General features: G+C 40.3%; 1 protein-coding gene across 1 annotated transcript in view; it reads left to right on the top strand.

Moving 5' to 3' along the window:
• The window catches only part of LOC117265098 (sodium channel protein type 5 subunit alpha-like), a 370,250-nt gene that overhangs the window by 95,295 nt on the left and 258,812 nt on the right, over positions 1-16,143 (top strand). Inside the window, exons 4-5 of the mRNA XM_033639488.2 lie at positions 3,740-3,858; positions 15,266-15,355. Of these exons, the coding sequence (XP_033495379.1) occupies positions 3,740-3,858; positions 15,266-15,355 (209 nt within the window). The remainder of the gene's footprint in view (positions 1-3,739; positions 3,859-15,265; positions 15,356-16,143) is intronic.

The raw sequence follows: 16,143 nt of genomic DNA, 5'->3' as shown, positions 1-16,143 counted from the left end.
AGGCTACTCCTCATCTGCTGCTGTGCCCTGGCGTCTGGCAAAGTTCACCTCAGGGCTGAACACCCTGGGGTCCCACAGTCCATCATTAGCATGGACTGAAAGGGTGAGGAAGTGGAGCTGAGATGCTGATATGGCTGTAGATTCGATGTAAGATGTTATTTCCACACAAGCTTTGCCAGAGTTAGGTCATCAGGAACGGCAGTAGTTTCTTCCTGATTGTCAGGATATTAGTGCGCTCAGCCAGCTGGTCCTTTATTAGCTCATCCTCCAGTGCCCCAAACTTGCAGAGGCAACCCAGGCCCGCAGGTGTGAGACCTAATAATGGACTGAGGCGGCAAGAATCCACCGACACATGACAGTTGGTTGTGGATGGCTCTAGCTAGCATCTGTTAGTCCAACAGCTGCTATGAATGTTTCAAACAATTCATTCTTAGTGGCCCACCAACAAAAAACTCGACCATGAATGGGCTGGTCTGCCTAAAAGGAGCTGATGGTGAAGTGCTGATCTCTTGCTGGCTTGATATTGCATTTCCTGGCCAAGTGGCAACCTCCTGGCTCAAAAATGAAGCCAACGGAGATGTGCCAAAAACTGCAGTTCCTCTAAAGGCCACTTGAGGCTGGCTCCAAGAAGGAGTCAGTCCCCATGTACCCCATGCTAAAATGCCCAACTTTACAGCAGAAATAAACATGTTTACATGTTTACATTTACAGCCTGGTACAAAAACCAGTTTTTGCCTCTTTAGCTAATTTTCCTATTCATGATAACTGTATGGCGGGGGTGATTTTTTTTAAATAACTCACCCATTTAGGTTTAAAGTGTTGAGTTTGAGTTATAGGTGGGTGCCATCATTGACAAATCGCTACACATAGTGACAATGTTGGTTAGGTAACGTAACCATGGCATAACCCCAAAATCACAGAGTATAGGTGTGACTCTGTCACTATTTCAATGTGTTTTCAGTTCAGTGAAAGTTAATTGCTATGTTTTGGTCGCCTAAAAATGACTTGTTCAGTGTTTGGTTGTACTAAAAGACCCTCTTAGGAGTCAGATGTTCCGTTGTTCCAGTAAGTACATTTTATTTTAATGGATTTAAGTCTGTTTTTCACTAGTGAAAAATAGCATGAGCATTATTTCAGTTAAACATAGTAGGGGTGACCCTGAACAGTCTATGATTTGGTGATTCGATTCAGAGAAGTCTGATTCGACTGCCAGTCTCGCTGTGGAATCGTCGCAAAATGTGGTTATGAAACAAGACCGTACCATTCTGACTATATGGGGGTGCTCACTGCTGCTGAACATCTTGATTTAACATATAATGTTTTTGTTTTCTAGTAATTCATGATATATAGCTGTGTTTGATACAAACATCAGCTTAATTTCTGTTAATAAAAAATGGAAAATGCCTACACTGCTAACAAACACAAACAGCAACAATACAAATAATAAAATAACCAGCTCTTACCTTCAGTAGAGTTGCAGTCTCCTCTTTCCTGACGAGTGGAACCTCCTTAACAGCATCTCCTTCCATTGCTGCGTTGTACCAATTAGCCGAAAACGACCGTTTACAGTCATTATTATGCTGTTGTTTCTTTGGAAACTGCTTGAGACGAACTTGAACTGGCTTGTCGACTCTGAGGTCCTCTGGTAAACCACACTACTGCTGCAAGTGCGATGACGGGCTCTCCGCTCCCGGTGAACCCGGCTCAGAGGCTATGGGCGGCGGCGCGGGCGGTTCACTCTCCTCGCTGCTCGGCTGAAGTTCCCGCTGCTCCGACATACTTGGCCTCGGCAGGTGCTCCTCAGCTTCTCTGGTGCTCCTGCTGCTGCCGCCAGGCTGCAGGGATGCCGACGGTGTAGTTTCTGGCTTTTTCAGCCATTTGCGAATGTCCATCCTGAATGAAAATATAGCTGCTAGCTTACGCTTGAAAATCTGTTGTTCCTCGTTTGTTTGTTTTTTTCTCCTTGCAGCGGGATGATGCACTGATGACGTAATGTAAACTGTGTAAAAACAATAAAAAAATGAAAAAATAAATAAATAATAATTTAAAAAAAATGAAAATACTATGTTTTGACTGAGCGGGCGGGACAGTCCGCGTGACGCCGGGACTGAGCGCATAAACAAACACTTAGGAGGAGGTATGTGCTCTCAAATCAAACTTTTTTGAAGGATTATTCGTTTACCTGAAGTGTTTTGAAATGAATTTCACCGCTGATTGTTTTCTTGATAGACTCTGATTATTTGTTTGGATACTTTTTTTCCGACATGGCCAAACAATTGAGAGTTGATTAATGAAGTAACTTGAAGTCAGAAAGAAGGAAAACTGTTTCTAAACCTTTTGATGATGTTTTTGGATGTTTATTTGTGAATGAAATGGCAAGTTCTGAGGAGTCAGAAACAACTCCTGTTAAAGACATGGATGAGGCTGCAGCGCTCATCTAGAGCATCATACCTTGATGAAGTGAAAGGAATAAAGATAAAGATAAAATGATAAGCCTTTAACCTTTATTATTATTATCTTATTATGCCAAATGAAGAATTAAATTTGTTTATTTGGGTTTTAGCTCTTTTCTCTGGAGCGGAAACTGACGCAAATGAGCTCATTAATCAATGAGGGGGAAAACAACATGATTCGACGGCTAAAGGAAAAATCTGTCAAATCAGATTCGACTATGAAAATTCTTAGTCGGGGACACCCCTAAAACATAGCTGTAAATGCACCGTGATAACCAAGGTAGCAGTTAGCATTAAGGTTAGCTCCACCCCATCCTCCAAATATGGCCACTTCTGGCTCCAAAAATCAAATGCCAAACTTGAGGCTTCAAAACCATAGATTTTAATAATACCTAGATATCGGACCCCAAAGTGGCGCAGATTCATTCCAATGAAGTTGCTCACTTGGTGCATATGCCAAAAAGTTTTCTAGCTTCCGGGTTCCTTTTCACAGCTTGAGCAAAGTTTTACAAATATAAAACCATAATGGATCAAAATTTTAGAATAGAACGATTCATAATTGAGCTTGTTTGCAGTTCAAGGTGTCCTGTCAACAGTTTTACAGATATCTCTTTTTTGCTGCAGTACTGCAAGCAATCACTGGCTAAAACTGGCTGCAAGGTAAAGCAGCGTTCCTGAGGGTCTGTTAAAAATGGTAGTTCACAAGCCAGTGGGAGACGTCATGGTGCATCAGTTACTTTATAGTCTATTTTTGTGGCTGAAAATTCCACATTTAAGTATTACATGTTTCAGGTTTTTAGTTTGAATCCTTTGAAATTCATTTTGAGAGACATGGAGACAGAATTGTTAGGGTGTTGATGCTTAAACTGATAATTTGGAGGCGTGGCTTGACTGCACTTTGTTCCTTTGGGTATTATAAATTGTAGTATTGTCTATTCTTCTATTTGGTTTCTGTTAACAATGAATTGTTTTTATTATCTTCTGCTGCTACCTATCTTGGCCAGGACTCCCTTGAAAAAGAATTTTTTAATTTCAATGGGACCTGTTCTAAAGGTTAAATAAAATACAATAAATCAACACTGTGGATATTGGACAGAAGTGGTAATTAATGTTATTTTCCCTAAAGCCTGTGTCCTAATTAGCCCAAACATCTCTGCTTTCTCTGTCAGCGTAAATGTGGTCAATTTCATTCTGCTACTGTGAAATGGCAGCGTTGCTTGAGAAAATAAAAAATCAGGCGTTGGATTCATCTCCATACTGAATGTATTTTTCTGCCTCTCTTGCAGACCTTCATAGTCCTGAACAAAGGGAAGGCCATCTTCCGTTTCAGTGCCACATCAGCTCTCTACATCTTCAGCCCTTTCCACCCCATCCGCAGAATCGCCATCAAGATCCTGGTCCACTCATATCCTTACACTGCTGCCGCTACTGTATGTACTCCACGTCACGTCTTGACAGTGTTATGATCTGTTGCTGACTGTGGGGGAATGACTGCAGGGAGGTCAGAGGTCAGATGCAGAGCAGCCTGCAGGGCTTCAGTGTGTGTTGAAGGACGCAGTGTGTGAGCAGCCGGGCCACCCTGACGGCAATGTGGGTGATCATATAAACAAATAGACGCAGCCTGGGTGGTTCATCACTGCAGGCAGCTGAGGCCTCGTCACAGCTTCACTGCCTCAGTCTTTGCAGCAGTTTATGTTGTTTTTTACTACATTTAAATGTTATGTTACTTGCACTTTACTTGAGTATGCCAATTTTCTGCCTCTTCATACTTGTACTTTATTACATCTCAGAGGGAAATATCATACTTTCTATTGCACTACTTTTGTTTGATACCTATAGTTAGTTATACATAAAAAAACATGATGCAGCACTATACTGCTAATCTAACCAGTGATATACAAAGTATCTAAAACTGGCTACACATTGATGAACTCCAACATTAAAATGCTCTTACATGTATTCATTGTTGATAAAAACAGAGTAATTTAATTATCTATAATAATACAACACTGTAAAAGGAGACATTTTGCACAATGACTTCTTTTACTTTTGAAAATTTAGTTACATTTTGCTGATGATACTTCTGTACTTTTACGTTTTTTTGTGCGTGACTTCCGGTCAGCCGCTTTCCCTCACGCTTTCCCTTACCGGAGATAACGGTGCAAGCTAATTTTTTTTCAATTTTCAGTTGTTTATGTTAGTCAATCAGTTAGTTAGTTAGTTAGTTAGTTAGTCTGTGTATTTTGTATAACGTTAGATAACTGTGCCCACGTTTCCGTTATAACGGAAATTTATTCCCTCTAAATGCGAATAAATCGCACGTCAATCATAAACTATGAACCAAAAAAGCACAATCTATCCCGAGTGAGACAAACTGCTTGATCCCCGTCTCCAGTGTACCAGCAGAGAACCTGCAGAACTGAATCAGCGAAAAAACACACCGGGCTACACAGCCTCTTTACGTGAGCAGCTGAAGCTGCGGCTCGCACCCTCGACACACAGACACACAGACGGTGCTTCTGCATGCCAGCCACACGTGTGCGCAACTGTGAGAAATAATATGTGAGGTGTACGCTGCTTTTCTATCTTTTTTTCCCTTTTCTTTCTTTCTTTCTGTCAGCGACATACACTCCTAACACAGGACGGGTTGTTTTAATTGACTGAGTTGATCGTTAAGCCATAGTGATGCGCGGATCGGCTCTGATAGCACTTGAATCAGCATGTACGCATCAACCATCCAGCCGTTACAACATGATTGAGCTAGCAAAGCAGTTTTGTGTTGCTATGTGTGGTATTTATTCAGTTTTGGGAAATCACGATGTCTAGAAAGCATCCGTGGCTGCAGCTGACAGGGACAGCTAACGTTAACACTAGCAGCAAAGCTAACATCAGGATCGTCATCCGTTAAAAGCCTCCCGTTGTCGGATACAACATGAAACTACTCCAATTAGCTCAATCATGTTGTAACTAAGACATCCGCTGGAGAAAATATTTTTTTCACGGGCCACTTTGTGAGTTTAGTGAGTTATTACAGACACGGCTAATGGCTAACAGCTAACGGTTAGCCCAGCTAATCTACGATAACCATGTTATTAATTACACACAGAGAAAATACTAATGTTTGTTCAGTCATTGTGTTTATAGACTTTACAAACATCAGATTAGTCTAAACGGTGATATAGTGACGTGTAAATGTGATATATACATATATATAGCTAAACTCAGCAAGGTAAACAACAAGGGGATTCCCATTTACACAGTGGTAAGAGTGCTGGACCGGAAGTGTCGCACAAAAAAACGGAAGCTGGCAGCGTTCTGTTTTGCCTCCGTGTTTCCGTGAAAAATAAGGTGGATAAGTAAAGGATCCGAGCACTACTTCCACCACTGCTGTGCACATAAAAATCAGTTTCATAATAATAGTTAGCACAGATGAGGATGGGGGGACATGGCCCTTTAACTTTTATTGTTTAAGGTTGATTTTCTGACTAAAGTTTCTCTGAACATTGTTTTCATTGTAAATTGTGTCATTTGACCCAAACTAAGGAGTAAATGTCAGGATATCTTTCTTTTAGAGCTTTACCAGTTCATTTATTCATCAATTAGTTGATCTACATAAAAATTAAAATGAACTATATTGATAATCAGTTAATCATTCTTTTTTTTTTTTCTTGCAAAAAACCCCAACAGTTGTTGGTTTTGGTTTCTCACAGGGTAGATGAGAATTTGAATCTTTTTTTAATCATATCTGAGGGTAGGCTGAATATCTTTGGGATTTTGGACTGCTGGTTTAATGAAAGGAGCAATTTGGATTAATATTTTTTAAGTGCATTCTTCACAATTTTAATGATTTACCGGCTTAATCCATTAATCAAGAAAATAAAGATGTAAATGAAAATAATTGCTAGTAGAGGCCATATTTTATTATTATTATTGTTATTATTATTATTATTTGGGTCTTAACGTCCCGGTGCAACATTAAATCACTGGAGTGTCCCTTTTGAAAATTTAGTTAGGGAAATAAACATAATAACCTACCTTTTAATTATAATTTTTAATTTTACAAGTATTAGTTGTTCAGCAAGGTAGTAGCTCTGTGTGTGTGTGTGTGTGTGTGTGTGTGTGTGTGTGTGTGTGTGTGTGAGATTATACACAATCACCCTTTACATGTCTGTGTGTATATGGATGTGGCTTGACAGTGATAGGGTTTAAAGTTGTATTGATACTCGGCATGTTCTTATGTAAACAGTTTAGGGGTTTAGGGGCTCTGTGCTGACAGGTTAGCATACACAGTCATGATTGATAGGCTTTACGCTAACTTCTTAGCTTTTACTATGTTGAGTGATAAATGTTATCCTAATTGTGTAGGTTATTTGGTGTTGAGGGACAGGCTTTGTGCTAACTGTTTAATGTATACCATCTTAGGTGAAAAGCTTTACCCCTTTAGCTTATACCCTACTACTGTATGTTGAGTTAAAGGCTTTACATTACCTGTTTAGCTTATATTCAATTATATTAAAGGCTTTACACTAACTGTTTTGCTTATATAATGTTGAGTGATATGCTTTATGCTAACTGTTTAACTTATCCTATGTTGAGTTAAAGGCTTTGCACTAACTGTTTAGCTTATAAAATGCTGAGCGAATTGCTTTACGCTAGCTGTTAAGCTTATACAATGTTGAGTGATGCTAACATGGTTTCACTGCAAAGCAAAGCTTTATTATACTCTTATTCACAAAACAGCCAAATCTTAAAACAGCAAAGAAATATAATGGATTTAATTAGTTTGATTTATATTGACTGATATATATATCTGCTCTGGTAATTACAGAATTTTTTAATGCATTTTGTGCAGTTTTACACAGTTATTAATGGTTTATTAATGTAAATCAACCAATTACATATAAGTGCATTAAATTAACTCTGATTGTCTCCATTTGCATTAATAGTACTCACTGAATCTTTGCTTTAATGGTAAAGTTAATTAATATACTGACTAATAATGGGTTGTAAGGTAGGTAATAGGTAAGTATTAAGGTAGTTAATTTTTCATCACTACACAAGGTAAGCAGCAAAAGATGAAAAAGATTTCTAAGGTTGTGTGGAAAAAAATAATGCAAAATTAACATATTTTCTTCCTTTATTGATAATCCCCATTAAACAATGTGCTTGACAAGGCTGAAGCTTGTTTTCAGAAATCTGAGAGGGTTTTCTAAAGAGTTTATTTGGCATAGGAAGTAGGAGAATTTTCACAGCACATAAAGGAACAATTTAGCCTTAAGTTTATCACAAACATTCAACATCAACACATCTGGAGATACATGGTTTTCACTGGACAGGAAGGAGACACTGTCTGAAAAGTAACTAAAGCTGTCAGACAAATGTAGTGCAGTAAAAAGTATATTTCCCACTGAGATGTAGGGGAGTAGAAGTATAAAGTTTCATAAAATGGTCATACTCAAGTAAAATACAATACCTACTTAGTGACATTGCACTACTGTATAATCACCATGTGGCTGCATTAAATTGTCAGGAATGTCTTTGTATCCTGAATCATCTCTGAGATGAGTTTACACCGGGACCTACAGCTGGATGCTGCCCAGGCACACATATGAGAGAATGAGTGTGTATTTACCAATCATGTCAACTGACTCTGTGTATTTGTGTGTGTGCGTGTGTGTGTGAATCAGATGGCTCATTCTGTGGGTTGTATTTCTGAGCCAGATATCATCTTGAGCTGTCTGGCAAGCTATAAACATGACCAGTAAATATTTCCCATCAAGGTGGTCTCTGCTCTCTCTCTCTCTCTCTCTCTCTCTCTCTCTCACACACACACACACACACACACACACACAGGTGATTATTCACACACAGATTGTTACAGTAATTGTCTGGATCTTGGGGTCTGCTATTTGCTGCAAATTACCTTTCAGGGGTATATGATGTCATTGATTCATAGTAATAATATTAATTTGAAAAAACCCTCAAAATTGGTGGAATATATAATATTTTTTAAGTATTGTTTTGAGATTGGACACACCTTTTTTACCAAAAATATTTCACCTGACAAATTTTGATTAGATAACTGAAACTTGTGGTTTGGACTCAGAGTGGCTTTACTCTGGATGAAAGTTGTTTTTACTTAAACTTATTATTATGAAGCAAATGTTGATTGCAAAATGTAATTGCTATAGAATAATGACACTGTCTGCATTTAGATTGGTCCCCTATAAGCCTCACTTTCGTTATACGGTTCTGTCTGCCACCAGGTACGATGCCCTGGGAAAATGAAAGCTGGTGTTTTCCTTAATACTGCTCAGCGCTGAGGGGCCTCTAACTACAATGGCCGACGCATGAATGTAAATAACCCGTATCTTAAGCCAGTGTTTGATTTGTCCGTTCTGGGCTACTGTAGAAAACATAGCGGTCCAGCATGGTGATCTCCAATGACAAAGACCTGCCCCCTATTAAGATATAAACAACTCATTCTAAGGCAACGACAACATGATGATTCTTTTTCGGGTGATTATACACTAGAAAAAACAGACTTAATAAATTATATTCCATTTCTGCCAATATATCCTCCTAAATCCATCACACTGGACCACTGGACCAAATTATGCATATTTAAGGGCTGGGCAACTTTAGTTACAGCTTGTTTGCAAAGTGTTTTTTCACCCCCTTGCTCCTCCACAGCTCTACTGTCTTGTCCAAAAATGGTCACTTCTGGCTCTGAAAAACCAAGATGGCAACAGCCAAACTCAAACTCAAGGCCTCAAAATGAAAGCCACAGAGGTCACGGAGGCTATGTCCATTATTTTATACAGTCTATGTCTTTAACCTACCCTGCTTATAGTTAAGGTATCTGAAAATAAATTATTGGCAAACACAATCTTATAAAACTTACATCAGAGAACAGAAAGAGAAAAATTGTGCTGTAGCTGCAGATAGTTGTTTCTGATAATAAATCAAGGTATAATGGGATAATAAACTATTAAAATATAAAATATTAAGGCCTCAGCACACTTTAAATGAATGAATGAAGTGCTTTTGGATGATGGTCTGGGCTGAGTCCAAACTTTTTTCTATTTTTTTAGCACAGATAATTGAACCTTGCACCCAATATGATCTTAAAATGACTTTTCACCATAAAGAAAACATGTTATATCAGAAGATCATCATGTTTTAAGGCCTCAGAGTGATGTAAGATTCCAGATGTTAAGGAATAGGCTCCAGCTGTAGGGCTTTGGTCCTGCCCTATCCCATGCCAGTGTCCTCCTTGGGCTCCAGACACCAAGCCAACATGACAGATACAACCTCACCCCCAAAACTCAACAGCCCCCTACTCCGCCCTCGCCACCCCTCCCTCCCTCTCTTCCTCCGTCCCTCCCCTCACCTCACACTCATCTATTTTTACAACGGGAGGCGGCTGCTGGTGTTGAGAGATGTCGAGCCGGCGGACACGCTATTGTTGTCAGGGGGATAAGTGGGTGAAGAGGTCGGAGTGGAGGTGTGGCGCTGCTGATGTGCTACGTGTGTGTGTGTGTGTGTGTGTGTGTTTGAGTGTGTGTGTGTTATAATAAGAGACAAAACAAAAATTAGAACAAGTGTGTGTCTGTGTGTAGGGGGCTGCATTAGAGTACAACTTGTGATGGTGAAGTGGAGTTTTAGTATGTGTGTGAGTGTTTTTATAAACGTTTGTGTGAACAAGTGTGTTCTGGATTCATGCCTGACCACACTGACGCCACAATGACTAGCCATGGTGTGAGATGGACACACACACTCATTCACTCACACACATACAAACACTTCCAGAAAACAAACTGTGTTGTGTGTTTTCTCTGTCAGTTGATCAGTATTAACACCAAGTGTCGTTTTTGACAGAAAACACTGTTTGACTACATTTCCCATTGGGCCTTTGTTCTGGAGGACACACATTTGACTTTGTGTCCCATGAGGCATTGCTCAGGGACCACGTTCATCCATCAGACTGCACTACAGCCACTAGCTGTGTCTCCTCGTGTTGCTTCTCTGCTGTTGAATTGATGTTGTCAGTAATTCTCTGACTTTGTGTTGCTGAGGTGGAGCTGAGCTGCTGTGTTTGAGGGAACACCTGGTCGCTTTAAATAGCATTGTATGAAATTGTGTTGGCACCTGGCTACCACAGTCTTTGCACCATATTAGTGTTGTATTGTTTTTTAAGCCAATGCAGTTTGTAAGTCTTTTTGTGCAAGTCAAAGGCTGCATCCATCTCATACTATGCACTTCTTACCCAATATGTGTGCTATTGTTCAACATACTTTTGTGTGAATAAACAGTAGTTTGTATCTTGTTAGTGTAATCACCGGATCACTTCCTGAGAGCCTCAATGCAGATTTGAGATGCATAATTAGTCTATGGTAACCCGTGGCAACCTCAGCTTTCTTGTTGTGTATCTTGCAGGCATCTTTGTCGCAGATAATTCTTTAAGGGATAGTCTAATTTTTTGAAGAAGGGTTGTGTAGGGTACTTATATACTCTTATTTATACTCTAAAATGTGTATTGCAATAGGTAGCACAGGGAGAAGGCTTAAAAATATTTGACTAATTTTGCACATCACATTTTGCAGGATGATAAATCACTCAATAGACCTCTGAACAATTTGTCCCCCTCACTTCGGAAATGAGGGCTACGCCCCTGCCTGGTTCCTTGTTCTCTGTGTTTGTGCTGCTGATCCAGATACATTTACTTCCTGCTGTTCTTTCAAAGTAAAAGCTGTGGCGCAACTAGACTGGTGGCTTGAGAGAAATTAGGAGGTTTGATTTTGGATGATAAAAGTATTTAACTGCAGTCTTGAGTGAGCTTAGGAAAAAAGAGTGAGTGATGGAGGTGAGAAAGAAGAGAAGAAGAAGAAGGATGGAGACACACAAATATGGAAAGAGGGAAGAAGCAAAAAAAGCTTTGAGAGAGAAAATAGATCCCGTGGTGGATGTGGGAGGTGTAACAACATTACCGGTACGGTGGCCTGGGAGGTCCACAACAGCAGGGCTATCATTACGGCATAATTAGCTCATGGCTCTGCGGTGGCAGCGGCAGGGGGACATTTGCGTTGTTTGTCAATCGGTAACCGTGTTATCTCACCGCCTGCCACCGCGCTCCAGCAACATCATTACAGCCGGCACTCAATCAACAATTACCCTGCAGCTCAAACAACTTTCAGCTGGAGTTTGGGCCGCTTTCACTCGGGGAGTATGTTCCTTCTGCCAAATTACAATAATTATGATTCATTTATAGCTGTGATTGACAGCTGAGCGAGGTTGCTCCCACCTCAGCGCGTGTAGCGTGCTGAAACATGGCAGGTGAAGGTGATATTTAACATGTATCGCTGCCTTCTGACAGTTTGGAAAAGTTACTGCTCCCCATTATATGATGATTAGACAGGAGTGGGCCCCCTCCTTCCTTTGGGGCTGTTAATGGCATATTAATTTGCTGTATTGAATGTGGCAGGCATCGGAGGGGAGCGCAGAAACACACATGCTAACTTGGCACAGCCTTTCAGTTCACTTCGTCTTTATTTAGCCCTAATGGGAAATCAGTGAAAGGTATTTAAAAAAAAAAAGAACATGTAAAATCACTTCGGCATGTAGTCGGCACACACACACACACACACACACACACACACACACACACACACACACACGGCAGAAAAGAGACGTTTCTACATTTACATTTCAGGCGTTTAGCTGACACTCTCCAGAGAGACTCACAATGAGGGAACAAGTCATAAAAGCTTCAGTTTCTCGATCGGCAACATCACACCGAGGACATTTTTCCATTTTACATTTGACTTGGTGCTCTTATGCACAGTGACTAAGAGCCATAAATCACAGAAAAGTACACTAAATTGACTGTCTAATTCTCTTTCTGGCACTTATTGTCCCCTCTGCTAAACTCCACCCACCTGCTTCCCAACAAGCTGTAAAAACCATTTCACACATTTCAGGGAAGAGGAGGTCAAACATCTGATTCCTCTAGACTATTTATTTATATCATATAAAGCACTTTGTCACAGTGGGGGCACTGACTTATGCAGGGGTGGCATGACTTGGACACATCTAAATGCCTTAATTTTGCCTGGCTTTTACCACACGTCTAATTTAATTGTTAACATTACAGTTTCCGACATTTCTGTATTTGTATTTAAAAAAGGACAGACCTATCAATCACAGCACGACAGAGTGGCATCACACAAATATAATATAATGCTTCCATACTTTAATTACATCATTTTATGTTAAGGACATAATTTCATCTAAAGGGCGCTAGTCTCGCTCACCAGACCTTTCTCAAGAAAAGAAAGGTCTGGCTGGGCCGACTCTCACTTTAAGATTGGAGAAAAAAACGCCCCGGCTGCTTGTATTTCTTTCAACCAATCACAGTCGTTCTGGTTGGTGCCACAGCAATGGTGCGCTTGCAAAAATATTGCCAGGGGGGGAAACTGGTTTTGGTGTAACACGCCCACAAAAATATCGGCTACAGGACGCGAACCATGGTAGAAAAATGGCTACATCCCCGCAAGATCAAACACCGCAAAAGTTAGTAAAGGATGTGTTGAAAATGGTTGAAAACTGCTACACAACCGGAGGTGGTAGGGCGGGACTTCAGCGGGTGGCTTGTTCCGCCCAATGAGAGGCTGATCTATGCAGAGAACTTCCGCCCACTCAGACTAAAGGGGCGCTGACTTGTACGAATCGTTGTATGGGGATATGCTGAAATTTTGCAAAACTTCTCGTAAGGCCCCGCCTCCGACAAAGCAGATAGCTGATCATAGTGTAGGGTAATGGGGTGGCACCTGGGGTGGCCAATCAGATTTCAGGGGCCACTCCCTTTTTTTTCTTTGCCTGTGATTCCAAGTCAAGACAGGACAGACATAGAATGTCCTCCATCTTTCCTACTATAGACCCAGTAACACAGCAACAGGAAACTCCTTGACTTTCCCAGAGGGGCCAGTTTTTTCCCATATATTAGTCTTTATCAAGATAAAAACTGTCCTCCTCCAAAACAGGACTACATAGGTTGTTTGTACAAGCAGCTTACCACAGTTGTATAATAACGAGATACTGGACCAAGATGGCAACTATTCATTTGATTGTAGTTGCTTGTCTGGGGCATACACCACAAAAGTTTTCTAGCTTTTAGGTTTACTTCTGCGGTATGCGGCCCACTGAACATGTGCAGTAGTGTTTCTGCTGCTAGCTCCGTCCATGAGCTCTGCTTGGTTCATAGATTTTACATTATGATGACATCACAGATTTTTAAATAGCTTTTTCTTGGCTCCAGGAAAGTTTTACAAAGATAAAACTACCATGGAACAAAAATTCATACATGAAAGAGTCATAAATGTTTGTTTGCAGTTCAAGGTGTCCTGTCAACAGATTTACAGACGTCACTTTTGTAATAATGGCCTATGGGGAAAATGCTTTTTGGCAGCAGGGGTTTTGTTGCTGCAACACCACAAGGGGCTACTGGGAACAACTGGAAGCAAAGCTGAGCTGTGTTCCTTTGGGCCTGATTGAGACTCATATTTAGCTCATTGTTAGCTAGAGTGGCTGTAGTAATTATGATGAGAGCAAAGAAGGATGTCAGGTTATGTAGTATGAAAAGTAGTATTAAGAGGTTGGGGTGGATAGATGGGTCAAACAAACACATGCCTTCCACCCAGGAGACCGCTGTTCATGTCCCCTGTGAACCAGGAGTCAACTTTGAGTTATAGTATTTTACCTTTTTCCACACATATTTCACATGATATATGTGTGGAATGTCACTCATGTTTGGTATGTCTTGTTACCTTAGTAACCTGACTCTTCCCATATTCTCCAAGCTTAGTATGCACTTTTACCCTCGGGCAGACGATACTAGATTCCCAAATTTAGACTGAATCATGTTAAAAATTAATTTGTGCCTACCTCGATTAAGATTTCAAATAATGTTGGTTGATACTTTAGGGACTGTGTTGCTTTGCTTGTGGTGCTCTGTTTTATACTGGTGTTATGTGCAGTTACAATGAAAGGCTGATGGGCAATACTGTTATGTGTGGTATGTGTTTTTATGTGTTTATGGTGTATGCTTAATTTCTTGTGGACTATTATGGTAAGGCAGCAATACTTAGCATTCGTAGCAATACTACAGCTCCTGAGTCCAAGACAAATTTCCCTATGGGCACAATAAAGTATATCGTATTGTATCGTATCGTATGGCATCGCATCGCGTCATATTGTATCATATCATATCGCATTGCAACAAATGAACATATTCTAAGCCATGATCTTTTTTCTAAACCTACCCACTTAGTTTTGGTGCAACTGCAACCATTTCACAACATGTATAAAACTACAGCAGTTAAACTGCCACATACAAGCTCCTCTTTCGGTTAACTATGAAAGCAGTAGGGACACTATTTCAGGAAACACTCCAGTTAGATGTGTTCGAGGGTAATAACAAGGGATGTAAAGGTTGGAGGACTTTTTCAAATGATAATGAGAAGTAATGGAAATATTGTCAGTGTTTCTATTTCATTTCAAAAATATTGTTGGATGGGATCAAGTCATGGATTTATTAATTATGTCAATAAAGTGTTGTGAGACGCTGCTGCACCTGTTGCATCAAGTTTCACAGTATTTTTCTGTGATTTTCTTGTTAATACCATTTATACATGCAATGCAACTTGAACTGACACCTGTGTGACTCTTGCTTTTATTGATCAGGTCACAAAGATCTGTTTTTCTGTTCTATCATGGGTTTTGATGTAAAACCTCCTTTTCCTTAACCTGCTCACATTATTCAGTTTGTTCATCATGTGCACCATCCTGACCAACTGTTGCTTCATGGCCATGTCCGAGCCGGCATACTGGGCCAAATACCTGGAGTAAGTACACCTGGAAAATTCTGTGCGTCTGACTGTCGGTATGTCTGTCTGTCTCTGTGGGAGTTAAGGGGTTTCCCACAGAGTGTCTAACTGCTGCTGAATGTAGCGCTGCCAGCAAATGCCAGCACACTGTGTGTCTGATGATGTAACGGCATCCAGAGGGTGGAGGAAAACATTTGGCTGATCATTCTGTACAAACTGTGGCAATCAAAGTCAAATGCAAAGTTTATTTTTGATTTAATACCATTTTGTCAATGCTTCAAATTAGATTTTGATGAAAGAAAATTGGCGGTCTGACTCTGACTAAACAGAAACCACTAAAAGTTGCTACTTGTTGGGTTTACAGCTGTACTGTATTGTATGTCTGCTGGTCTGTCAGTTACTTAATGAGACAATCATGTTTCAGACAGTATCAATTAAAAATCTCACTTACAGTACAGAAAGATATACATCTTTCTGTCACAGTGCAGTGCAGTACAATTAAGTGCAGTACAGTACAGTGCAACACAGTACAGCACAGTACAATATAGTCCAGTCCAGTACATTTCAGTGCAGTGCAGCCAGTCTCTCCTTATTTTTTTACCTGCATGTTTTTTGCCCAAACCAGCATTGGACTAGCATAAACTGGAGATCTATGTAAAGGGAAGTCTCATGGTTACCCATGCTATCCATTTTTATTCAGATATCTTGAGGTGAGTGGTCAGGGGATGTCTACTTTGAAACCCAGCCCGGTAGCTAGAGCCTCTTGAAGACGGGATTGTTGGCCGGGATCACCGACGGTCCAGCGA

Source organism: Epinephelus lanceolatus, chromosome 20 (genome assembly GCF_041903045.1).
Source record: "Epinephelus lanceolatus isolate andai-2023 chromosome 20, ASM4190304v1, whole genome shotgun sequence".
In the NCBI taxonomy this organism is placed as follows: Eukaryota; Metazoa; Chordata; class Actinopteri; order Perciformes; family Serranidae; genus Epinephelus; species Epinephelus lanceolatus.
Note: the sequence above shows the minus strand (reverse complement) of the source record. Positions and strands in the feature narration are given on the sequence as shown.